Here is a 27,014-nt window from a genome sequence, read left to right as displayed (position 1 = left end):
CCGCTTCCCACGTACCGACTAGGACAAGAAAGTTTCAGTAGATTATTTGCTCTAAATGAATGGTTAATGTCATGGTGTAATGAACAGAAACTGCTCTTTGTAAATAATTGGAATCTGTTCTGGGAGCGACCTAGGCTCTACCGTGCTGATGGCCTGCACCCCAGCAGAATCGGAGCGGCTGTTCTGTCGGACAACATCTCCAAGACGTTACACACCATATGACTAGTAAGTCAAAGTCCAAATCACAGTCTTTGCTGTCCCAACTTAATTGATATAAGTAGTGTAGAACATTATATAGAAACTGTGTCTATTCCTCGCTTAGTGAGGCCAAACAATAAATCCAGTGTAGGATCTAGCAAAAATCTTATTGTAATTAAACCAGAAAATCTAAATATCAGTGAACAAAAACAATTTCTAAAGCTAGGTCTTCTAAACATTAGATCGCTCACACCTAAGGCGGTTATTGTAAATGAAATGGTCACAGATAATAGTTTCGATGTACTTTGCCTTACTGAAACCTGGCTTAAACCAAATGATTATTTCGGGCTAAATGAGTCTACTCCACCAGGATACTGTTATAAGCATGAGCCCCGTCTGATCGGTCGTGGCGGCGGTGTTGCAACAATCTATAGAGATATTCTTAATGTTACTCAGAAAACAGGTCACAGGTTTAATTCGTTTGAAGTACTTGTGCTAAATGTTACGCTCTTAGATGCAAGAAACAAATCCATATTATCTCTAGCCTTGGCTACCCTATATAGACCTCCAGGGCCCTATGCTGACTTCCTAAAAGAGTTTGCATACTTTCTCTCAGATCTATTGGTCAATGTCGATAAAGCAATAATTGTTGGAGACTTTAACATACACGTAGATAATACAAATGATGCGTTAGGGACTGCGTTTACAGATTTATTAAACTCCTTTGGGGTCACGCAAAACGTCAGTGGTCCCACTCATCGTCTAAATCATACACTAGATTTAATTATATCATATGGAACCAATCCAACTGATATAAATATTATACCGCAAAGTGATGATCTCACTGATCATTACATGGTAACTTGTATAATACGTACTGCTGAAATTTGTCTTGTTGCGCCACGTTATAGACCAGGCAGAACAATCCTTCCAACCACTATAGATAGATTCTCAAATAGCTACCTGATCTATCTCAGCTGCGCAGTGCACCCAAACAAACAGATGAACTAGAGGAAATGACTAGCAGTTTGAGCACCATGTTCTCTAGTACACTAGATACTGTTGCACCAATTAGATTAAAAAAGGTTAGAGAGAAAACTAAAGCACCATGGTACAACAGTGCTACGCATGCAATCAAGAGAGAAACTCGTAACTTAGAGCGTAAATGGAAACAAACTAATTTAGAGGTCTTTAGAATCGCGTGGAAAGACAGTATGTCACGTTATAAAAAGGCTCTAAAAGCAGCCAGGGCTGAGCATCTCCGCAAACTAAAAGAAAATAACCAAAATAATCCAAGGTTTTTATTCAACACCGTGGCTAGACTAACAAATAAACAAACATCAACTGAGCAAAATATTCCATTACAATATAGTAGTAATGATTTTATGAATTACTTCAATGAGAAAATAGAAAGCATCCGAAACACAATTGTAAATATACAATCCTCTATGATGTCTTATGATTCAGCCTCAATTATGGCCCCTCTAGAACAACTACACCGCTTTACAACTATAGGACAGGAAGAGCTAAATAAACTTATCATTGCATCTAAACCAACAACATGTTTATTAGATCCAATACCCACTAAACTACTGAAAGAAGTGTTACCTGTAGTCGAAGAGCCTCTTCTTAATATTATTAACTCGTCTTTATTTTTAGGTCATGTTCCAAAAATATTCAAGCTGTCAGTAATAAAACCTCTCATTAAGAAACCGCAATTAGATCCAAATAACTTAGCAAATTACAGACCCATCTCAAATCTTCCATTTATGTCTAAAATACTAGAAAAAATTGTGTCCGCTCAATTGTGATCTTTCTTACAAGAAAATGATATCTATGAAAAATTCCAGTCGGGATTCAGACCGCATCATAGCACAGAAACTGCGCTAGTTAAAATTACAAATGATTTACTTTTAGCTTCTGACCAAGGCTGTATCTCAATACTAGTTCTACTCGATCTTAGTGCTGCGTTCGATACTATCGATCATAAAATACTCTTGGATCGACTACAAAACTACACTGGTGTTCAGGGACAGGCATTAAGCTGGTTTAGATCGTACTTATCAGACCGTTACCATTTTGTCTGTTTAAATGGGGAAAAATCAAAGATAACGTCAGTAGACTATGGAGTGCCGCAAGGATCGGTGTTAGGCCCTCTGCTATTCTCAATATATATGCTGCCACTTGGTAATATTATAAGAAAACATGGAATTAATTTCCACTGTTATGCTGATGACACTCAATTATATATCTCATCACGACCAGATGAAAACACTAACTTATCTAAATTGACAGAGTGTCTAAATGATATAAAATGCTGGATGACGTGTAATTTCCTGCTATTAAATTCAGATAAAACGGAGGTACTACTTATTGGTCCAAAAAACTACCCACAAAATCCCTTACAATACAACTTTAATTTAGAAGGATGTCCTGTTACTTTATCCACTACAGTAAAAGACCTGGGTGTTCTACTAGACCGCAACTTGACTTTCGAAAATCATATTTCATATATTACAAGAACAGACTTTTTCCACCTTAGAAACATTGCTAAGCTACGCAACATGCTATCTGTTTCTGATGCAGAAAAGTTAGTTCATGCATTCATGACCTCGAGACTAGATTACTGTAATGCTTTATTAGCTGGCTGTCCTGCATCCTCAATCAACAAGCTACAGTTAGTGCAAAATGCAGCTGCTAGAGTTCTTACTAGATCAAGAAAATATGATCATATAACACCTATTTTATCATCTCTACACTGGTTACCTATTAAGTTACGTATCAATTACAAAGTATTCCTACTGACCTATAAAGCCCTAAATGGTTTAGCTCCTGTGTATTTAACAGACCTTCTATCGCCATACAATCCATCACGCTCTTTAAGATCACTAAATTCGAGGCTTCTGGTCATTCCTAGGATATCTAAGTCCACTAAAGGAGGGAGGGCGTTCTCGCATTTAGCTCCTAAACTCTGGAATAGCCTTCCTGATATTGTACGAGACTCAGACTCGCTGTCCCAGTTTAAAACTAGATTAAAGACGCATCTCTTTAACCAAGCATTCACTTAATGCTTAACCTTTGTTACTACTGCTGAATCAGTTCGAATGCATTAACATTATGAACATCAGCTATGCTAATTATTTCCCATCTGCCTTTCTGCTGTTATCTCGGGACGCCAGTCCCGAGGTAAATAGCGTTCGTCAGCTCCAGTTTGTATCCAGCCTCTCACGGAGACTTCAGATGCCCCAACGCCTGTGAAGAGACGACTCGACGCCTGTGAAGAGACGACTCAAAGCCGGCAATATGTTATGCCATAAATTAATACATGACTAACTAACTGTACTTTTCTATGTACATTTCCGAAATGCAATTTCTGTAAAGCTGCTTTGAGACAATGTGTATTGTGAAAAGCGCTATACAAATAAATTTGAATTGAATTGAATTGATTATATATCAATTTTCGCTGTAGTTCATCAAAGAAAAAAAAACAGACAAAAACATTAGAGATTTTTACTGGATCGTTGTTCTGTTCCTCAGGTGTGAAATGTAAAACTTCTGATGAGTCTCAGAGAGGAGGGACTACACAGATCTGACACAATCTGATCACTTCAGACTGTAGAAACAATTCAGTCTGAATCATCTTAAAGTGAACACAGTGCACTGTGCAATGGATATTTATTCAGTTATTCTCATGTACAGTCTGGCATGTACAGGTATGTATACGTAAATGTTATATGTATTATCTATTGTTAATGATACCAGTATAGATAATCTGCAGAGGAATAACTACAGGATAAGGTAGCATTTGAACTCTCCTCAGTAAAAAGCTCTGTTTTCTTCGGTGTGATATTTCCAAACACAGCAGCTGAAAAAGAATACAGAAAATGTAAGTTTTTTATTAGATTTGTTTTAACCCTTTGATGCGCAAGCTATGGATACCCCTTCTAGTGTGCAACATGGGTCTAAAAAGAATAGGACATGAATACGGGTATTTTGAGACCCATGTTGCGCATTACAAGGGTTGCGGTACAAAAACTATTTTTATTCAAAAAGTAAGAAAGTAAAAATAAAAATAAGGATTTGTGATGATCAAAAACAAGTTCATTGAGGAATACCTGGAATACTGAATGATGAAATTAATTTCTTGCAAAGATATAGAAAATTAAAACTCAGTCGGGTCTATTTAGACCCATGTTGCGCATCAAAGGGTTAATTAATACCGTCAGTATCCCACATCAGCTCCTGAATTTCTTGTGCTCATCTTCGATGGTGCAAAAATCACCAAAAAGTCTGATGTAGATCCAAAACTATCTGTTAAACTCACTAAACTGGAACAAACCCATGTGTATCTGGAGATCTCCTCTGCTGAAGTATCAGACTCTGCTGTGTATTACTGTGCTCTGAGGCCCACAGTCACAGGAAACACATCAGCTCGATACAAAAACACTTTACAGAGTGAGAGAGAGCAAGAATATAGCTGATACAGCGAGTCAGTTTTAAGTTGAAAATGATATTACATCCATACAATACGCCGTATCCTTCACTTTTTCATGCACTCCAAGTAATTTAGCCTAATTTAATATTATAGCCTATAATAGCCTAATATTTAGCTATATATAGTGTTAAATGATAATCATATTGTGTATGCACATTTCCACCACAGGGCTGCAGTGGTGTTAAATGTTCTTACAGTTTTTCCTCAGTCTCTTTGATACATTCTCAGATCACAATAAGTTCTCAAAACTACTTGTACATCCTCCACGTCATCTAGTCACTTGTGCACATCATAATAGCCATTTATCATTCTTTTGAACATATTGCTAATGCTTTGGTACGTTCATGCAATTGATTTTTTACAATTGTCTGCTGTTTCCTACATGAGCAAATACTTTTGTCATTGATCAAAATATTATTCTGGTTCTCTGTTGAATAGTCTTTACATAGATTCATTTACATTTTTACATTTAACATTTATTCATTTAGCTGACGCTTTTATCCAAAGCGACTTACAATTGCTATATTTCAGAGGCCGCACGCCTCTGGAGCAACTAGGGGTTAAGTGTCTTGCTCAGGGACACATTGGTGTCTCACAGTGGATTCGAACCCGGGTCTCTCACACTAAAGGCATGTGTCTTATCCACTGTGCCATCACCATCCCCCTTCATACTACACTGTACATATACAAACATATAATTCATAATAATTCATACAAACACATAATGTATGTACAGTATATATATATATATATATATATATTAGGGCTGTCAGTTAAACGCGTTATTAACGGCGTTAACGCAAACCCATTTTAACGGCGTTAATTTTTTTATCGCGCGATTAACGGTCTTTTTGGCCTAGCAAACTTTGTAGTTTTTTTTCACATGCTTTTGCAATAGGACGCGGCATGGACGTTTTGAAAGCGCAAGCGGATCTAGCTAGACCGGAAACAAAACAACAGGCACGCCGCACACACTTGTTTGGGCTTGCGAGCCGGATGCGCGAGCGCGAATCTCTCTGCTCGCGCGTGGAATATAATGTGCCGAGCACGAATCTCTCTGCTCGAGTCGCGCGCTCTCAGATACACGCTGCTCTTGTTAGAATTTTCTATGGGCTCGCTAGGACAATATGTGCCTGCACTTAAAACGTGTTCAGTGCAATCGCGAATCTCTCCTCTTCCCCAGCTAACAATTTTAGGTTATAAGAACGTTTTCATAACGTTCCCATTAAGTTATAAAAACGTTATTTCTGAATGTTATAGGAACGTTCAAAACGTCCAGTTTTGAGTGGATGACGAGCGCGAGACACCGAAATGGATGCCAATAAGATTCTGAATGGAACGTTTACTTTTTAAAAGTTGCCAAATGGTTCCATTGACGAGACCAAAGTGATCTGTGTGTTTTGTCGTTGTGAACTGAGCTATCATCATCGCAGCACGTCCAGTCTGAAATACCACTTGATGATGGCCAAACACACACACACACACACACACACACACACACACACACACACACACACACACACACACACACACACACACACACACACACACACACACACAGCTAATGCGAATTCTCCGCCCCCTCGTCAATATCAGGACCTCGTCAGTATTTCTTTCACCCTTTTATTGATGGACAGTGTTACATTGTGTGAGAGATTATTTGCTCCAAGTAAGAATGTTTTAGTGTGAAATTGAACACAATATATGCCAATGTTGTTTTCAATAAAAAACATTTGCACAAAGCAAGCCGATCCACTTTTCCATGTTGATAAGAGCATTAAAATGAGAAAAAATAATGGGACAAAAAGAAATCAAGAGACATTTAGAATAGATAAAAATGTGCGATTAATCGCGAGTTAACTATGACATTAATGCGATTAATCGCGATTAAATATTTTAATCGTTTGACAGCACTAATATATATATATATATATATATATTCTTGTCTTTTTCTGTATCGGAATGAAATCATACTGTCATTTTTTGTCAGACCCACCTGTAATATCATTAGTAAATCTTGAAAAAAAAATCGGATTTCTACAAAAATACACTAATTTGTAATGTTGAAATTGATATAACTATGCCATACAAAAAAAGTGTATGCCTGTGCACTCTTTTGTATAAAAAATCTAAACTGTCACCATAGTTTACATCAGGAAATACTGTCAGAGTACACTGTAATATTTATAATATTAATTTTGACTACCTTGCTTGTGAACAATGACTCAAGGACAAATCATTCTGATGGCACTGATATGTTCATTGATGTAAGTACTTACTTAAAGTAAATCCATTGTATGGTGCTGTTTGTATGAATTGCTTTGCAAAATGTACTTACTATCTTACAATCTTTCCAAATGGAATGATTCGAGAAATGCCCAAAGCAACTGAGAAAAACTGTAAGAAACTGCACATATTAGTCTATTATATATTTTTCTCTTTCTTTGCCTCTTTCTTAATTTGCGAAAAACAGCAGCTACATGGTTGATACAGTATAAAAGACTCACTTTACAATACACATATTTCATGTTTGTATATCTCAGAAGGACAGAAAAGATGTAAGCATATACTGTTAATTTCGACCCCAAAAAATTATTTTCTACAAAAAATGTATCTGTTGTAAAAATACTAGACAGACAGGAAGTATGTTCAGGAAGTTCATGGGTGTCTTTACGTCCTTCAGTGTCTCATAAATATTACATCAGAACCTCGAAAGGCTCAACAAAGAACTGCTGATCTTATTCAACATGGACAGATGTTTTCTACTGATTGTAATTATGGGAACAGGTACATTAATTATTTAGCAAATGATGATGGTTTAAAAACCTAAAAAGTTCCAATATTTCAACAATCTAAATATTTTTACATTCTGCTTATTGTTCACAGGTTTGGTGTCTGGGGACAATATTGAGCCAGATAAAGAGGAAAATATAATCAAAGAAGAAAGAGAAACTGTCAAGCTGAGCTGCTCATATAGTACAACCAGTGATAATGTTCGGCTTTACTGGTACAGACAGTCTCCACATGCATCAGACCTTTTGTATTTAGCGTATAAAGGTGCTCGATCCTGGAGTGCTGCAGACACCTCTGACCGTCGGTTTCAGTCGACTACATCACAAACATCCACCGAACTCACTATTAATGCTGTACGTTTGTCAGATTCAGCTCTCTATTATTGTGCTCTGAGAGTTGGAGCCCAGTGATACAAAATATGAAACATGTCGTACAAAAACCTGAAGCTCTTTTCACGTTGAACTGCTCTAGTGAAAACCACAATCACAACCACAATCTATCCAGCCCTGAATATAATAAAATATGTGGTCACACCTGTGTGAAGTCAATTATTTTAGGCATAAAAGAAAACCAAAAATATATTTTTAAAAAGTATCATCACTTGTAATTAATGCAATGTCATTTATGTTATACATTGCCCATGTGGATTGTTGTATGTTGGTGAAACATCAAGAGAATAGAGAACCTGAATTTGTAAACATTGTAGTGCCATAATACATGGAGATGTACAGTAAGTAACCCAGTAGCACAATACTTCAAAGAGCATTTTCATTGTTTCTGTGAGTTCTTTTATTTTGTCACTGAACAAGTTAATTTATCAGGCCGGAGAGGAGATGTAAAATAAGTTAATCTGGCAGAAGAGTTTACTTCTATTGGCTGCAGTTCTAGATAAAGTAGCCTAACTTATTTTAGTTTAAATTATTCCTTATTATCAGAATACACTTGAAAACCGATTTGTTTCTTTACTTTCTTTTATATTTCCTGACAGAATGCAATATTCTGTTGATCAGCCAACAAGAGTTCAAACAGCTTCTGAACATTGACGTGGTTACACTTCACTCCATTTACAGTACCAGTGACCAATAACCTTATTTATTGGTACCAACCTAAAACCAGTGGATTCCCAGTTGACATGCTCTGGAAACTCTTAACTGGATCAAGCAGTGAAAATTAATTCTAAATCATTAATAACAAACTATTTACTTTTCTTTAAATGCATCAATGTGACATTAGTAAACATTTACCATGGTTATAAAGTGCTGCTCATTGCTAATGCAAAAATGTATGCCAATGTTTGATATAATGTATCATTATTTTTTTTTATGAAACGCATACTGTCAGGATTATGTTTTGATCAATGTGTTGTTCTGTTTCCCTTCCATGTGTTCCCTGACCTAGTGTCCCAGTGTGTACCAGCTATTGTAAAAGATCTTACAATAACCCTTTTATAGCATTCAAGTTCCTCTAATTTCCCCCAAAGCACTTTGAGGTCTCATGGTAATGAAAAGGTGAATCCAGAACAAGGTGAAAGGTGAATTAAGTACAAAGTACTTAAAGGATCCCAGAAGTTCCAGCAAAAACCGCAAAGATTGTCAATGCTCCACCAGTAGGAGAAAGAGCTGTGGGGCACTTAAATTACATTTTGAAGTTCCTTGAGTATCCGACAGAGTATTTGAGGTACCTTTAGTTTTTACAGTGCAGGCTAACCTACTAAAAGATATGAGTGAGAGGGAGGATACATGCATAACTGAGACGTTCTCCCTGTTATTTAAGCCCTGTGTCTCCTCAGCTACTTTGTCCAGTAGTTTGTGTCAATGCTTAACATGGTTGTTATCCAAGTTTATCTCCAATGATCTCCTACTGTAAGTTTTCTTTTGTGGATTATAATAAAGACTGTTTTAGTTTCTATCACCATCATTATGCACTCCTCTACAGCCACCAACCATTACACATAGATCCTCTTTCCAATAAGATATTTTGCTCAATGATAAAACTCTCCAGCAGTGGGTGGAGCTGATTCACTGATGTTGACAGTGTGAGATGCTGACAGGGTGAATTACTACTTTGGCATCATTGATCGTCTCTCTGAGGACAACATGTTTCCTTTTACTTGGATAATAATCCAACGTTGCATTGGGTAGAAATCATTTCAGCATTATGTCAGTCAAAATAATAAAAAAAAAACAAGAAACACAAGAACACGGGAAACACAAGAACACAAAAAAGCCTGATATTGTATCTACAGTACATTACAGATATTCTGCTCTCCCACCTGTTAATTTCAAAAACATTAATTTCGCTATGAAATTAAATGCACATCTTTTGTTAAAATCTTTAGATAAAAGATTCGCTGTTTTTGTGACATTATATGAAGCAACAGTGTGACAGTGATAAACTGATTTTTAGATGCGCTCTCTTTTCCCCAGGAGGTGAGGAAGGAGGAGCTTAATGTATCTGAGTGTATTTTACTGAACCTGACAGTGGACTGAACCTTCACTTTTCTTTGCAGGTTCCAGTAATGGAGACACCATCACACCAGACAAAACACAGGAGTTTGCAGCCGAATGCTCATGTGTTAAATTATTCTGCAGTTATTCTTCTGCATGGTCTTTACTTTGGTACCGGCAGTATCCCGGATCAGCTCCCGAATTCCTTGTGCTCATTTCAGACAGTGTAAAAGATGTGAAGACATCTGATGTAGATCAAAGATTCACAACTAAGATCAGAAAAGAAAATCAAAACCGTGTGTATCTGGAGATCTCCTCTGCTGCTCTGAAAGACTCTGCTCTGTATAACTGGGCTCTGCAGCCCACAGTCACAGGAAACACTATAACACTGTACAAAAACCTACTAGTACAAAAAAGGAAAACAGCGGTGTTCCACAGTTCAGGAGAAATTGGACCCTTAAATAGTGAATTAAATACAGACTCCTCTGGCATAGACGCATCTTCTTGCCCATTCAAAACAGCCACATTAACAACAAATGCATGAATATTGTAGATAGAAAAGTGTTTAGTTTAGTTTAGTTTAGTTTAGTTTAGTTTACAACATTATGGCAGAAATCCTTCATTTGCATGTACACAGTCAAGGCACCTTTTTCAGATAATTTACAATAATCTTCAGCACAGAAAAAAGAGAAAACAGGTGCATGATGCCCATGGGTACAGTGAGTAAATGGCTTTACAATTTAAAGACCGAGAGATGAGTAGAGAGGATCAAGCACGTGTTCAAAAAACATTTTAGGCTAATCCTACTTTTGTGAAAAATTGTTGTTGGTCCCAAAAAACACATTTAAGTAATTTTAAACTTTATCCACAAGAGGTCAGAATTGCTCTCTTAGTGTATGAGTAGATCATGTGACATGATACATTAAAGTAGATCTCAGTGAGACAGAGACACAGAGTTTTTTTAAAAGCACTGTTGAGTGAATTTCTGTTCTTTTACCTCAGAGAACGTCCTGGTTGCGTATGCAACCCACCGTTCCCTGAAGGAGGGAACGGAGGACGTAGTCGACGGTCGACTGAATGGGGATCTCGCTAGAGAGCCTATCCTCTTCGAGTACTATTGAACGAGCCAATGTAATTGGCGTGCGTGATTCGCATCACACACTCCGCCCCCCGTGGCGCGGGTATAAATACGGAAGTGGATGCACGCACTAGTTGCTTTTCGCTGAGGAGCCGAGAGTAACCCGGGGTCAGCGGTGGTCCAGCGGTAGTGGCAAGGGGACTACGTCCTCCGTTCCCTCCTTCAGGGAACGGTGGGTTGCATACACAACCAGGACGTTCCCTTTCAGTCGATAACGTCAGACGTAGTCGACGGTCGACTGAATGGGGATAACCTTTGAAAACGCCACTAACCCTGCCACTTTCCAGTGCCTAAACCAAAGCCTCCTGATGCCCCCGCAAATTTAAGGCGGGGAAGGACAGGGCCTAGGCCAGGGAAGTCACTGCTGTTCCTACCGGACCACTGGGAAAGCGTTCCCCGTACATTGGAAGGAAGGGACGCTGCGGAAGCCATATCCAACCCAGAGGGAGGTAACGTGGAAAATACACATATGAACTGGGCGGAAACCGGGCAGTCTAACATATGGAATGTCACTGGGGTGGCTCCAGCCTAAGACGGGGGGAGACACACCGGACAGTGACGGCAGAGAGACTCTGCCGGGGGAAGACACGGGCTCACCGCAGGGAGCCGTATCGTGGAAGAATACACATATGTGGTCGCCGTAGGGACCGCAACATATGGACCCAGCCTAACACAGGTTCCACACTGCTTACGAGTGGTAGGCCTAACATCAGACGTTCCGCACGTCCGACGTCGGAGGGGTGTGGAGGAACTCAACAGGGTTCAATTTTAAGGGAACTCAACTGGAGTAGAAAAGCGCACGTATCCAGTCCATAGGAGGGGAATGGCGCAGCAAGCCTACACTTGAACCGGGCTCACGGTGAAACTGGCTTCATGAGAAGGGAGCCCACGGGAAGCAGCGGTTCAACTAGGTGTCTTCCAGCCCCCAACTCTAGAATCTGTTTTAGCAAAGCATATCGTCAACGCCCAGGCAGAACTTTACACTCATCATAGAGGAGCTCAATACCTAAGTGGACATGTTGCATCTCGGATCTTTACCGAAATGAAGGCAAGCACTAGTGTGACTTTGCATGGAAACAGCCTTCCCTCTCTGCTGAATTCCAACAGATATTTGTAGAGCTGGTCTGAGGTCTATGGCTGGCGTTCTGTACACGTCCAAGCGAACGGACAGAGAAGCCAGGGCTGGATCTGCCTCCTCCAGGGCAGCGCTTGCAGGCTCACCACCTGCTCCTATTACGGGAGAGGTAGGAACCTTGGGCACAATCCGAGCCGGGGTCTCAGCTTGTGAGAGTTAGCCGGCCCGGACTCCAAGCACAACACGTTGACCGAAAGCGAGCAAGTCCCCACCCTCTAGTAGAGACCACGCCAGAAGGAGAACTGATATAACAGAATTTTTAACTCATTGCCTGCAGTGGGTCAGGGGCGGTCTCTGCAGTGCAGTCGCACCAGGGACAAGGCCCAAGAGGATGAAGAGGGACGCAAGGATTTACAAGACCTTGCTCCTCAGGAACCTGACGATCAGAACGTGCTTCTGCACACTTCTGCAACACGATGAGCGTCGTTTAAACACTGAGGCAACATCATCTTGAGGGTGAAGGAAAACAGCCTACTCCAACCCATTTTGCAGGAAAGAGAGCACTTAAGTGATCGAAAGCTTTCAGGATCTCCACTGGATAGAAGACTCAACGAGTAGGTTCCACTTCTAAAGGCGTAAGCACGCTACCCATTTCTAGGGGGTGCTCGCAGAAGTGATGGTAACTATCACATGTCCCTGTGATAGCCACCTGAACCTCCGCGTTCAGATGTAAAACCGCCCGGAATCTCCGGGGGAACTTTCTACCAGAAAGACTCGGGAGATTAATTGAAAAGCTGTATACATTTATTGACAGCTCAGCAAGCATAAATTTATAAGTTCTTTGGCGTAGGCCCCGACCTTAGCGAGCAAAGCGAGGTTAGCCGAATCTGCATGTCCCGCCTGAGATGAAGGCGGGGGCGCAGCCGACCCCCTGGAGGTAAGGAAGGGACCATCCTGGTGGTGGTGATGGGGAGGATGGAGGGGAAGGTACCATCTTGGTGGTGGTTGGGGAGGATGGAGGTGAATGGCAGCGTCAGCATCTGCGAACTCAGACAAGTGTAAGTACCTATCTTTTATACTGTGACTGTTAACACCTGATTGGATAGGAATGAGGTAATGCATGACGCGCTGATTGAGTCTTCCTGACAGAACTTAAGCTAAAGCTTTCATTTCTACCAGAAAGACTCGGGAGATTAATTGAAAAGCTGTACACATTTATTGACAGCTCAGCAAGCATAAATTTATAAGTTATTTGGCGTAGGCCCCGTCCTTAGCGAGCAAAGCGAGGTTAGCCGAATCTGCATGTCCCGCCTGAGATGAAGGCGGGGGCGCAGCCGACCCCCAAAGAGAAGTGGAAGAATAATTCCACGAGGACAGGGCCCACCCCCAAAGAACTGTAAATAAATATACCCACCAGTCGTGGATCCTGCGGTTCCTGAAAGGAGAAAGAAGAATACAGATAAGATGATGAATATTAATTTACGAAATTATTTATTTATATATTTATATAGAACCGGGCCCAATGGACCATCACGCAAGACCATATAAACACGGGGTCAGCTTGACCACAGGCCATGATAGACCACATAAACACAAGGTCAGCTTGACCACAGGCCATGATAGACCACATAAACGCAAGGTCAGCTTGACCGCAGGCCATGATAGACCACATAAACACGAGGTCAGCTTGACCACAGGCCATAATAGACCACATAAACACGAGGTCAGCTTGACCACAGGCCATGATAGACCACATAAACACAAGGTCAGCTTGACCACAGGCCGTGATAGACCACATAAACACAAGGTCAGCTTGACCACAGGCCATGATAGACCACAACAACACAAGGTCAGCTTGACCACAGGCCATGATAGACCACATAAACACGAGGTCAGCTTTACCACAGGCCATGATAGACCACATAAACACGAGGTCAGCTTGACCGCGGGCCCTGGTAGCCACATGTACGACGGGCTTCAATAGCCCACACATAACGAGTTAATCATAGACACAGCCATTAGGCTACACGAAACCAAGACCTCTAGAGGTCACTAGGCCACGATGGACCTTGGGGGACAAGGCCACGGTAGGCCACACGGCCATGGGAGACCACAGAGACGAGACCGCTTAGGAGCCACACCGGCCGCTAATGCCACATGAAGACAAATCCTAAAAGACAGAGCTGCAAAGCCACATAGAAGGTCGCGATGGACCACGGACCACGGATGGCCACATATAGGACAGGCTTTAATATGCCACACATAACGAGCTAATCGTAGACACGGCCATAGAGCCACATAAAACCAGGACCCCTAGAGGTCACTAGGCCACGATGGACCTTAGAGGACAAGGCCACGGTAGGCCACACGGCCACGGGAGACCACAGAAGAGACCGCTTAGGAGCCATACCGGCCGCTAATGCCACATGAAGACAAACCTATAAGACAGAGCTGCTAAGCCACACAGAAGGTCGCGATGGACCACAGACCATGGATGGCCACATATAGGACAGGCTTCAATATGCCACACATAACGAGCTAATCGTAGACACGGCCATAGAGCCACATAAAACCAGGACCCCTAGAGGTCACTAGGCCACGATGGACCTTAGAGGACAAGGCCACGATAGGCCACACGGCCATGGGAGACCACAGTGACGAGACCGCTTAGGAGCCACACCGGCCGCTAATGCCACATGAAAGACAATATTCACGAAACAAGGCCACTAGACCAGACAGACCAGGCCGCGATGGACCGTAAGGACAAAGCTATGATAGCCTGCACGAACCACAGCTAAACTAGTGGCCGAGGAGGATCACATAAAGACAGAAGACGGGCGGAGACACCGCGGGACAAAACACAAACGCAGACGAGTACAGAGGGGCGTTATCAGATAGTGCAAATTGAACTGCGCTCAAGTGGATAACGTAGTACCACCACCACCAGTAGTTGCGAGAGGATTTACCTGGATTATTAATGGAGAGCTTGCTGGGCTTCGATGATAATTTTTGAATCAGTTCTTATGTAGGATTCGAAAGCTGAGGAAGACCATATTCCCATTATTTTGATGGCTGATGTAGACACACCTCGTTCAGCTGCTGTGGTTGCTGCCCTGATCCGGAACGAATGACCGGTATAAAGGGAGGGGGGTAAACAGCAGCTTTGTGGTAAGAAACTAAATGAGTCCTAAACTAAACCAGGCTTTAGAGAGAGGTGCTCCAGTAGTTAGGATAAATAGATTTTTTTTTTTTTCCATAGATGAGAAGGGACAGATTTAATCACCATTTTAGAAAATGTTAATGTGATACCTGAGCCTTGAGAGTCATTCTTAGAGTTCTTAAGAAGAGTAAAGAAATTAGGCGAGAAACCGAATCAGAAAAGGCCATGGGTAAGGTCGGAGTGAATCCCCTGGATGCATGAGTCATGAACACTGTAACCAACCCGGTTACAATCTGAATATAACAATAGGAAAAGAGACTGTTGCGGACGGGAGGTAATAAAAGGTTGGTTGGATGGATTTGCTTTCCTAACTTTCTTAGTGTGTAACGTTGCCATTTAAGCATAACCAACATATGCAAAGTTACAACACTCAAAGTTCGAGCAATGGGAGAATTTCATTTAGAAATTCCTTTTAAGGACTACAACAGCGCTGAGAGGAACCACGCAACATTCCTCCTAGGTTAGTGCATCACAACCCTAATTTTACATGAATCCTGCCCATGGAGCATGATTTATAGAATATCGAGACGGAATAGCTAAAAATAGCTAGTGACTAGAAAATAGCTACGCATAAGCTACATTTGTCAACTAACCATTCAGAATGTTGCTAACCATTCGGAATGTTGCTGACCATTCGGAATGTTGCTACATGTTGACGCCTCTTGAGTCTCTCCATCTGACTTCGGTTTGAACATGAAGCTAATAGTTTTGAAATTTTTCTGTGAGAGGTAATCGAAACTGCGAACAAGCTGTTGAAATTCCGCCCCGTGTCGGGAGCAGCAGCCCAACTGCATCCAAAGGGACAGACAAAAACTATGCGCTTTACTCACCCTCGAATGACAATTCCAGCATGTTATACGAAAACATCCGTGGGGTATTCCGAGCCAAACCTTTCACACGCCCTAGGGGCACCGGAGACCAATCACGCATTGGTTTCGTATTTGTTGATGACGAAGGAACAACCGGCCGTGATCAGAATGGAAATAGAAGAATCTGAAAAGAAAAGCGAACATTATAAACAAATAAGGCAGAATACGTTTCTTAGGAGTAGGGAGCCAAGCCTTCGGTGATATACGGTCTAGCTGGATTGAGCAGAGAGAGTAATTTGAACTCTGTTAGAGGACAGGGTGATGAATATGGGTTGCTAAAGGGCAAAGGTTGTCTGAAGCCTGAAGACTAAAGCACGAATGCCCGTAGCTGATGAATTGCAGGGCCAGAATGTGAACGACCTTAATCATCCAATTAGAGACTTTGTTAGACCAAGCTTGTTAGCACATACAACGTATACGTTTTCCAATCTCTTCGAACCCGAAAGTATGTTAACAGCTGCTATAGGGTAATTTTTTGTGAAGGGCGGATGAACGAAGCCTGAGCAGGCTTGGTAAATCTTCTAACCGCTAAATCTTAATCTTATTAATCTTAGTACGATACTTACCTGAAGTAAGGTAATGGCATAGCGATAAGATACTACCTCAATCACACTGATATTCTAATGTTGACTTTTGAGCGTAGTATCCATTTCTCAGCTGCGCAGAATATACCTGACATACTCTAGAGTTGCTCTTGTAGGAAGAAAGTTTTTTTTTTTTTTTTTTTTTTTTTTTTTTTCGGCTGATAATCTCTGGCCATGGCAACCGAGGAGTCCCTTGAATAGAAATAAATTAACATTTAAATTGTACAGATGAGTAAATATGTCACTTGAGTCTCCTTGACTGTGATTTGTTCTGGTGATTGTTTTAGATGTTATAATCTAACTTATAACTCCTGTTAATTCTACTGTGTTAAGCTTGTTTTGGCTAAGTAAATAAACGTTGACCTGAGCATCCTTAGTCTGCCTTCTCTGTACATTTAATACCAAATACATATAACGTAAATATTTCTATAACAAAAGTCATTGGATTCGTCACCAGAAAAATTTGAGTTATGGCGATTATACCGTGTTTTTGTTATTGAAGAACTTAAAACTCAAGTATTTAATATATATTGATTATATGATACAATATATATATATATATATATATATATAATGTAAAATTGTTATAGAGAATTATCAGCACTTGTAAATATAGAATTTCTTTCCTTTGAATTATATACTCCTGCTACATGCCCATTAAGCCCTACGTATGCTACCATCTTCTAAGCATGATTAACGTCCAATGACCAACTTGCTCTTAAGCTCAGCTTCTTTCTTTTAAGATATGGTCATTTACATGTTTTTCACATTTTACGATTTATTTATTTATTTTTAGGAAGTCTGCAATCATCTAGGTGTGATTAGAGATCTTTGTGATTGGAAAGTGATTTGCAAAAACGTCTCCATAAATGCCGAAGCGATAACGAATTTAAGAATGGCGTAAACAAGTTGATAGGTATAGGCTACTGCTCCTATAAGATGGAACTAAGGCGCTCTCACAATGTTGAGTGAGCAGATGAGGACCGCGAGCTGAAAATATATAGATCCCATTTAATATTTAATTTGCTCTAAACTGTCACTTGCCCGTATACGGGCAACCGAAATTTACTTCAAAATATTACTATTAAATCCTAATTTAATCATGACAAACTATATATCGTTGGAATGGTCTAAGACTCCTGAATAGATATTTTAGCGCTTTTTTTTCTTACAAATTTTGTATGAACAGTAATATATGAATTTATGACAAGAGTGCACCTCAAAAAATCGACGTCATTACAGGAGTTTCTGACCTTTGTCACAAAAAGTCGACGTACACACTTTTAATAACTGAAACTTTGGTTTTTTTAATGCTAAAAGTTCATAATAAAACATAATCTAGTATTTGTCAATAAAAAAAGATAAAATTATATTTTAAAAAGTAAAGTAAAAAGTCCTCTAAAAAGTATATTATATATTATATACATATATATAGAATTTTTTATTATTATTATATCACATATTTTAGTAGTTATCATAAATTAGGTATCATTTGAAAGCTTACGAACTCATAATTCATCCTGTAAAAACCGTTTTGAAATTGGACGTTGCGTTACCATAGAAACGGTATTTTTTTATTAGGCCCCTCCCCTTTTGGGCATCATCTTTCATAATTTATTATCAAAAATGTTCTAATCTTGACAAAACACATATTGTCAGAAAGGTCTGAGTCTCAAGGTTCCATATTTAGTGACAGAAGTGATATTTGGATAGAAATGTATTAATTTGTTATGGCAGAATGCATACAATTAAATTCAATGGAATGCAATGGCACCCGGTGGCTATTTTTGGTATAACGCCTAAACAAAATCTCATGGGAACTTCAATTTTTGTGATATCAACTTTAAATTTCGAACACAACTTGGTTAGATATATAGCTTTCATTTTATAGTAATTTTATAGTAAAAAATATTTTGTAAAATATTTATTTTATATTAAAAAAATATATATTAATAAAGTATATTTGATTTACTGTAAATTTTAACTTCCATAACTTTTTCATACTTTAATTTTTTGAAGTGCTTTCACTTCAGTAATAATCTGCCGATTGTTTTCTTTAAAACAAGACCAAACTTCGGTCTATATTCCAAAGCATTCTTGAATTACAACCATTTAGGTTTGTATACTGCATTTTAATGTCAATTATCAAAAGTTTGTATACTGCATTTTAATGTCAATTATCATATCGAATTATCTGTTCGGCAACGCAGTTGATGTATTTAGCAAACTGCCCTTGTAACTGCCACCTAGTGTTAAATAGTGTTCATGATATTAATGTTTATATGCCTTTAAGATGACTTCTTCTATGGCGTACGTTATTGTATGCGTGCTGTTCTTATGTGAGCGCGCACGCAGAGTGAGAAGGTGAATGCTGCGCTAAGAGGAAGATGACCGCTCTATCGCTGACTGCTGTTTTATTATAATCTGTTTACTTCCACTTTGATTAGTAGCGTTTTACGGAGTGTTTTCTTTTCCCTGTTAACAACCGCTCTTTCGGCATGTATGTGAAGAGTGTGCTTAACTGAAAGAAAGCAACTATAAAATACTCGTGTAACTACCAGTTCGTTTGCACTGTCTTTCCTATTTTTCATCTGGGCAGACATCAAACTCTGACAGACGTTACACCCTATGAGCGTGGAGTCAACGACGCTAAAAAATAAATTACCACTGAGCTGTGACAGTTACGTGAATCTGCTTACACTTTGCTACAACAGTTCAGCGAGCTATCCGGTCCTACTGTTTAAGCGTTACAGTATGTTGCGTTGCAATCTCAGAATCAGCAGTTTAAGAAAACTGCTGCGTCACCAATTTGAACTTTACCGCTGATGAAGTGAGCAGCTGAGTAGCCGAGTTAATATGCTTACCTAAATGAAGTTTGTCAAAGTAAAGGGGGTAAGTTAACAATGGCTGCTGCAAGCGCCTACTAAAACTTGGAAACCAGCGTAAAAGCCTTGAAAGTTGAACTTGAAAACCATGTAAGGAGATCATGAGATTTAAGCCCATGCGCTGGTTTCATGCACGCGTGTCTCGCACTCGCGCACCGCCAGAGCCGGTGAGATCAAACCAACGACACGACCCGTGCTGCAACGACAGGTGTCAAAATAAATGGCAGCGTCAGCATCTGCGAACTCAGACAAGTGTAAGTACCAATGTTTTATACTGTGACTGTTAACACCTGATTGGATAGGAATGAGGTAATGCATGACGCGCTGATTGAGTCTTCCTGACAGAACTTAAGCTAAAGCTTTCATGAGCATTGCTCAACACAACATGTGAAGATCACTGGGCTTCAGGAGCATTTCTGCTCAGCACTTGAGTGTGATAAGTTCACTGAGCTTCAGGAGCATTCCTGCTCAACACCTGAGTGTGATAAACTCACTGAGCTTCAGGAGCATTTCTGCTCAACACTTGAGCGCGTAGAACTTCACTGAGCAACAGGAGCATTTCTGCTCAGCACTGCGTGTGATGAATTCACTGAGCTACAGGAGCATTTCTGCTCAACACCTGAGTGTGATGAACTCACTGAGCTACAGGAGCATTGCTGCTCAACACCTGAGTGCGATGAACTTCACTGAGTTTCAGGAGCATTTCTGCTCAACATGAAGTGTGATGAATTCACTGACTTGAGCAGGCGCAAGGCGACCATGAGTCGCAGACGCTTTTAGAAGGCTCACTGGGGTTAAACGCATTTCTGCGGGCCCCTGGGGCAGCTGAGAGCCAGTGTTTGTCCAAGGGTAGTCCGCTCGGTTTATACAAACACTGGCAGGAAGACGAAACCGGAGGGGCAACTGAGCGGCCCCGGAATGGTCATGACCCAGCTGGACCCAGGGGATGGAGTCTCCACTTGCCCTGGCTATAACTGTCGTTAGGCTCGATGGCGGCACGATTGAGTAGAGCGGGAAGAGTGGAACAAAGCGTCCTCAGAAGCTTCTGACTCCAAGGATGAGGTGACGGGTGAGTTGTGACATGCAAGGGAAGCTTGCGCAACGGTCGCAATGTCTAACAACTCGAGGCACGAATGCCCGTGTAGTCGAGGGTCGCCCCGGCCCCCGTTAAAACACGCCCTTTGTACATGGCCCCTCTGTTGAAGAGGGTTTGACAGCAGACCGGGATGAACTATAGTCACACAGGGTGAGCTGCTCTGCCACGATCACCTTGGGACTCGATCATGAAAATAGCGCTGAAGCGGTCACATATGGAGGAAGCCAAAGGCTGCAACTACCATATACCCCAGGAGCCTCTGAAAGTTCTTTCAGTGGGACCCTTTCTCACCTCAAACACCAGCTGAACACATTCTCATTGGAGAGAAGTGTTAGACCGAGTCCATCTCCAAAACTGAAAAAGAGATACTCAGCCCGTGGGCGAGATTACTCTCTTCCAGTTGACCTGAAGACCCAACGGGCTCTGGAGCACTCGAGGGGAAGGACACTGTACTGATACTCCACCCTTACACGCAACACACAGGATGGCCTGCGGTGCGGAAGGTAGATATCTGAAGCACATGTCTTTCAGGTCGGAGCTGCAGACCGATCTTGGGCCAAGATGGTCACGACCCACCACCTAGTAGCACAAAGAACGAGTTTACAACTGGCCTTCGTACCGGCTGGAAGGAGCGGCTATATCAAATCCTTCGCCAGCAGGATAAGATAAGCACGCACAAGTCAGGAGCACTGCTCAACACTCGGTGTGATGAATATCACTGAATTTTCAGGAGCACGTCTGCTCAACACCTAATGTGATGATTATCACTGACTTGAAAGAGGTAGCCGAGCCTGAGGTGGGCAGCAAAGTAGAGAGAGAGGTGTTAGTGTGCTGTGCAACACTTACCTGTCTCCACTAGCGGCAGGGGGCGCGTGAGAAGGCGGATGACCGGGTCCTCGAACGCACCAAGCTGCCTGCTGGCGACCAAGGGGGAGCTGAGGGGTGTAAGGCTATACAGGGTCACACCCGCCAGACTAGCCCTCTTGGTACCCAGGAACAGATAAAATTGCTCTCTCTTTGAAGTGTGGGTACCGCTTGCTCCGCTTTTTTTTTTTTTTTTTTTAGGGAGCCAGCGGCGGAACAGACACACACACAAACAAAAGGCTCAACCCGGCCCTCATCCGGGGGGAGGGAGTGATCGTGCCACTCCAAGAGCATCTCATCCATTCCTGGGCGGCCCGCTCCGGAATGCTTTCGCTGTCGCTTGCCACCTGGCTTGGCAGCGCCTGGAGCGGGCTGGGCGTCTCTACTGCGGCCGGCTCCATGCTGAGGCCTGGGTGGAGGCTGCTGCGGAGGGCCAGCAGGAGCGGCGGCCGGGGAACGCCCACGCCGACGAGCAGGCGGAGGAGCTGCCACCGGCGGCGGGTGGAGGCAGCAGCTGGCCACCGGGGCAGGATGTGCCGGATGACCTCCGTCTGCGCTTGAGCGGCAGAGAACTGTTGGATGCAGTTCTCCACTGCGTCGCCGACCAGCCCAACCTGGGAAATTGGGGAGACCAGGAACCGAACCTTGTCCGCATCCGCCATACCAACCAGGCTGAGCCAACGAAGGCGCTACTGGACCACCACGTTGGACATCGCCAGACCGATCACGCACGCTACGAAACTCATGCCTCGGAGGGTGAGGTCGGATGCAGTGCGGTGCTCAACTATGAGCGCACAGTCTGGATTACCCTCGTGCATGCCATGGGTGCCCTAGCCTGCACCAACGCCATGGCATGCAAGAGGAAGCGGCTTGCCCACAGCCTTTGTAAGCTCTGCGCGTTGGAACGGACGAAACTCACAGGCCTTAGGGGGGAGACGAGGAACCCCCAAAAGGCAGCGGCCGCCGGACACAGGTGCACCTGTGTCGACAGACCGCTCCAATGGAGGGACCCTTCGCAACCCTTCACCGTTCCTCCATCAAGGGTAATGAGGGGGAAAAGCTATTCAGGCAGTTTCTGGCAGAGAAAGATGCTGTTCATCACCTGATAAGCTCTCCATGCATTTCGGGAAAGAAAGGCATTGGGGCGGCGAGCTGAGAACCAGCGCGGCCCGCCCCAAGACATCAAACTCCAGATTCCAACCGAGACTGAACGGGACACGGTGGAGGTTCCACTCGAGCCCGGCAGCCTCGGCGGCCCGTTTCAGCATAGCTGATAATTCTGGATCCCGGAGGGAGACAATGCAGCCGAGTCATCATCTCTAGAAGTCAGCTCACCCTCCGATGCTGCAATCGACGTCCTGTCCTCCCGGGGAGCCCCGAGTGAAACCGCTGGCCCACCCATTACAGATGGACCAGCAGACAACACAGGAGGCTCCAGTGGTTGCAGTGGAAGGGAGGAGTGAGGAGCCCACAGGGAATGGTTACCGGGCGGGACATCCAACACTATCCTCCGGTCACCCATCCCACACAGCACCCGTGCAGGGTGGGGCATGGTAATGGGGACTCGCTCTCTGCGTTTAACGAAGGCGAGTCTCGCCCTCAACACTGCGACAGTCATGTTCCCACAGTGAAAACATGAGCTGTCCACAAAAGCTGTCTCAGCATGCTGTAAGCCCAAACACGTGACACAACAATTGTGACCATCAGAGAGAGACAGGGAACGACTGCACCCAGAAATGCACGGGCGTAATGAAATCTTGAAAAAGACGCAAACGCACCCGTGTTGCTCTTTCAGAAAATTGGTCCGTCACCAGTGCCGGAGCACACAGGGGAATGACCGCGGCAACACTGAACAGAGAACTGAAACAGTGAAGCACTCACTTTTCCGCCCTCTAACCAGCCATCAACACACACAAACATTTAGAAATGTGTTGCTGTTAAAACAGCAGATGAGAGCTCAAAGCTCGCTATCACCGCTGCACTCGCGCTGTAGAACACCAGCACTGGGAGAGTCTTCCTGAAGAACACCGACACACTCGCTCGTTGTAGACAACAGCACTCTCAGAGACATCAAACGATCGGCACCGAAGCGAAAGGCAACTAGTGCGTGCATCCACTGATGCGAATCACGCACGCCAATTACATTGGCTCGTTCAATAGTACTCGATGAGGATAGGCTCTCTAGCGAGATCCCCATTCAGTCGACCGCCGACTACGTCCTACGTTATCGACTGAAAGGGAACAACTATGCTTAGATGGGCTTTGATTTCCCTGTGTTTCATAGCACATTATTATGGTAAGCAAAACATTTGATGAAAGAGTTTACATTCATTTTGGTTATTAAATGTTTAAGTTTACTTTGCAAATAATTCATGTTAATGAATTACATGAATATAATGAATAATGTTCTTTTTCCAGTGTCCTCGGGACAGGACAGGGTTGAACAGTCTTATAGAGAAATGCCTGCAAGTGAAGGAGATCAATTAATCTTAAAGTGCAATTATACTACAACTGATCCAAATCCGTATCTCTTCTGGTACAAACAGCTACCAAACAGATCACCAACATTCATTCTGAGTGAATTTTCCTTTGGGAAAGGAACTACAGAGCCTGAATTTGAAGAGAGATTTTCTGCAACATTGGACTCCAAATCAAGATCAGTTCCTCTGAAAATCCAGGATGTGTGTGTCTGACTCTGCTGTGTATTACTGTGCTCTGAGGCCCACTGTAACTCAAACACACTCAACACTCATACAAAAACAGAGGAAATGCTCAATTATATGACAAAGTGCAAATCCACATGCTGTTGACTTCTATCCCACTGCAATAATATGCTGTGTAATCAAAAATATATATATATTTAAAAATTGTAAAAGATTTTGTGCTGTGCAAAGTGCATTTCATCAGCTCATCTACATTTTAGTTTTACGTAAGGTCTATGAGCTAAAACTATCTTCAATTTTGTTTTGTGAACCTTCATAAAAAATATTATTTCTTGACCTGCATGAGCAGGTATCACATTTATCACATTTAAATGTAATGTTTGTTTTTAAACTGTATGTATATGTGTATATTTTTTTTTTTTTTTTGCATCAAACTGACAGAGGATGAAAGGGGAGGAGTTTAACATCTCAGATGATCTTGTTACATTTGCTAGACTGTCACTAAGCTCAGTCCTGCTGTAGTGAACACACACACACATTTACTGTACAATGATACTTCATTCAGTCATTCTGCTCTCTGCCTTGGCATGTAAGTGCATTTGTGCATGTTTTGCGTGCATTTGGATTTCTAATTTTAGAATACACGTATATAGTTTGTCAAATAATTTTTCATCTTAAATGCTAAATTAGTTTTTTTTATTGAAAGTGTACAAATATTTTCTACATCCTAAATGTATTTCTTCACAATGACAAAGAAAGTAACATTAAAATTGAATATAATTGTTAACTAGTACTAATTGATTCAAATCCTTGTAATCAATCATTTTCAAAACTAAAACTATTTGAAAATTAAAATGTTATTTTGTTGTTTTCCAGGTGTGAGTTTAGGAGATGAAATCACACCAGACCGCAGTGAAGAGTTTTCTGCAGTGTCTTCAACTGTTACATTATCCTGCAGTTATTCTTCTGAAAATTCACTTCTATGGTACCGTCAGTATCCCGGATCAGCTCCTCAATTTCTTGTGCTTATAATAGAGAGTGTGAAAGAGACTAAGACATCTAAGGTAGATCCCAGGTTCTCTACTAAGACTAGAAAAGAAAAACAGGTCACAAAAGAGATCAACCGTGTGGATCTGGAGATCTCCTCTGCTGAAGTATCAGACTCTGCTGTGTATTACTGTGCTCTGAGGCCCACAGTCACAGGAAACACAAGAACACTGTACAAAAACCTGACACAACTGAAGGCGCACAACTAATTAATTTCCATAAATCTATCTGAATTAACAGTATACAGTATGTTTACATACAGTACTATATAACTATATGAGGGTGAAAACTATCAGCAGTATAACATGTATGATAGATTAAGATTTTTTTTATTATTATTAACTTAATGCTATTAATGCAGTTTGTTACACACTGCACTCTTAGGATGTTCTCAAAAACTACTCGTTGTTGTTTTGAATACAATTTAACTTGCTTTTTTGTGTCTAAGCTGTGGCGACTGAACAGGGCTATAAAATGAATACCTGATATATAGATCTACTGTACTATAACAACCAAAGCTTAAGGAATAAATCCAGATCACATTCTGTTTGTGTTCTGAGCATTTATGTTGTACAAGTTAGTAAGTAAGCACAAGAGGGAGCTATGCACTATAGCATATGAATAGTGATGACACTGTGGACTATGAAACAGATCTGATCTGCTCTTTCATTATGATCTCTGGAAGAGGGAGGGTTTATAGCATTGACATCTGATGTGATCTTGTTAAGTGTCTGTTAGAGAGTCTGTTCGACAGAGCATAAGGAACAAACACAATGAGTATCCATTCTGTCATTCTGCTTTCTGCATTTGCATGTAAGTATTAAAGTATTGTAAGTATTACATCTAAGTATTCTGAGCAGCCAGATTTGCTAATTTCTGCTCAAAATTAAGTATAAAGTCTATTTAGACTTTACATTTCTTCTTCTTTACATTTAGTAGTATATTGTATTTTAAACTGGTACGTCTAAAATGATTGATTCAATTTAAAACACCAGTTCATTAAATATTTGATCTATTTTTGCAGATGCAACATATGGAAATGAAATTAAACCAACCGAAACAGAGGAGTTTGCTGTCGAGGGTTCAAGTGTTAAATTATCCTGCAGTTATTCATCTGCATATACTCTTTATTGGTACCGTCAGTATCCCGGATCAGCTCCTGAATTCCTTGTGCTCATCTCAGACAGTGCAAAAGATGCTCAGAAGTCTGGTGTAGATTCCAGATTCATTACTAAGATCAGAAAAGAAAAACAAAACTATATGTATCTGGAGATCTCCTCTGCTGCTCTGAAAGACTCTGCTGTGTATTACTGTGCTCTGCAGCCCACAGTCACAGGAAACACTATAACACTGTACAAAAACCTGCTTCAGCTCTGGGTGAGGAATCAATGGTCTTCGACAGTTTGGGAGAAGTTTGACCCTTGAATCTTGAATTATTCCCAGATCCCCTCCAGTATACCAAGAAGTATTTTTGAAATGCAAATGCATTATTATTTTAAGTGAGAAAATGTTTGTCTAAAACATGGCAGAAATGTTCACATGTACAAAAGTGGTCAATATACAATCAAGTCACACCTTCAGAAAAAAATCCCCAACCCTCAGTAAGCTGTTTGAATCAGCATTTTGATACATTTTACATG

The 27,014-nt window shown here is 41.6% G+C and overlaps 1 protein-coding gene across 1 annotated transcript; it reads left to right on the top strand.

Moving 5' to 3' along the window:
• The first annotated feature begins 23,906 nt into the window (after window positions 1-23,906).
• Window positions 23,907-26,799, top strand: LOC143735268 (T cell receptor alpha chain MC.7.G5-like). Its single transcript, XM_077225722.1, has 4 exons — window positions 23,907-23,960; window positions 24,083-24,345; window positions 25,467-25,571; window positions 26,518-26,799. The coding sequence occupies exons 1-4, from the start codon at window positions 23,912-23,914 to the stop codon at window positions 26,797-26,799; spliced, it is 699 nt and encodes a 232-aa protein (XP_077081837.1). The 5' UTR covers window positions 23,907-23,911.
• The last annotated feature ends 215 nt before the right edge of the window (window positions 26,800-27,014 follow it).

The sequence above is a fragment of the Siphateles boraxobius genome, unplaced genomic scaffold, assembly GCF_051911475.1.
Source record: "Siphateles boraxobius isolate OS27281-9 unplaced genomic scaffold, OSU_SipBor_1 1, whole genome shotgun sequence".
Taxonomy (NCBI): domain Eukaryota; kingdom Metazoa; phylum Chordata; class Actinopteri; order Cypriniformes; family Leuciscidae; genus Siphateles; species Siphateles boraxobius.
This window is presented reverse-complemented; position numbering and strand designations above follow the sequence as displayed.

Excerpts from the sequence above, each read along its gene's own strand:
- LOC143735268 (XM_077225722.1), top strand. The coding sequence starts at position 23,912 with ATGCTTAGATGGGCTTTGATTTCCCTGTGTTTCATAGCACATTATTAT. Across the intron at positions 24,346-25,466 it reads TTCCTCTGAAAATCCAGGAT|ATCTCCTCTGCTGAAGTATC; the intron begins GTGTGTGTCTGA and ends GTGGATCTGGAG. Across the intron at positions 25,572-26,517 it reads AAAACCTGACACAACTGAAG|TATCCCGGATCAGCTCCTGA; the intron begins GCGCACAACTAA and ends TGGTACCGTCAG.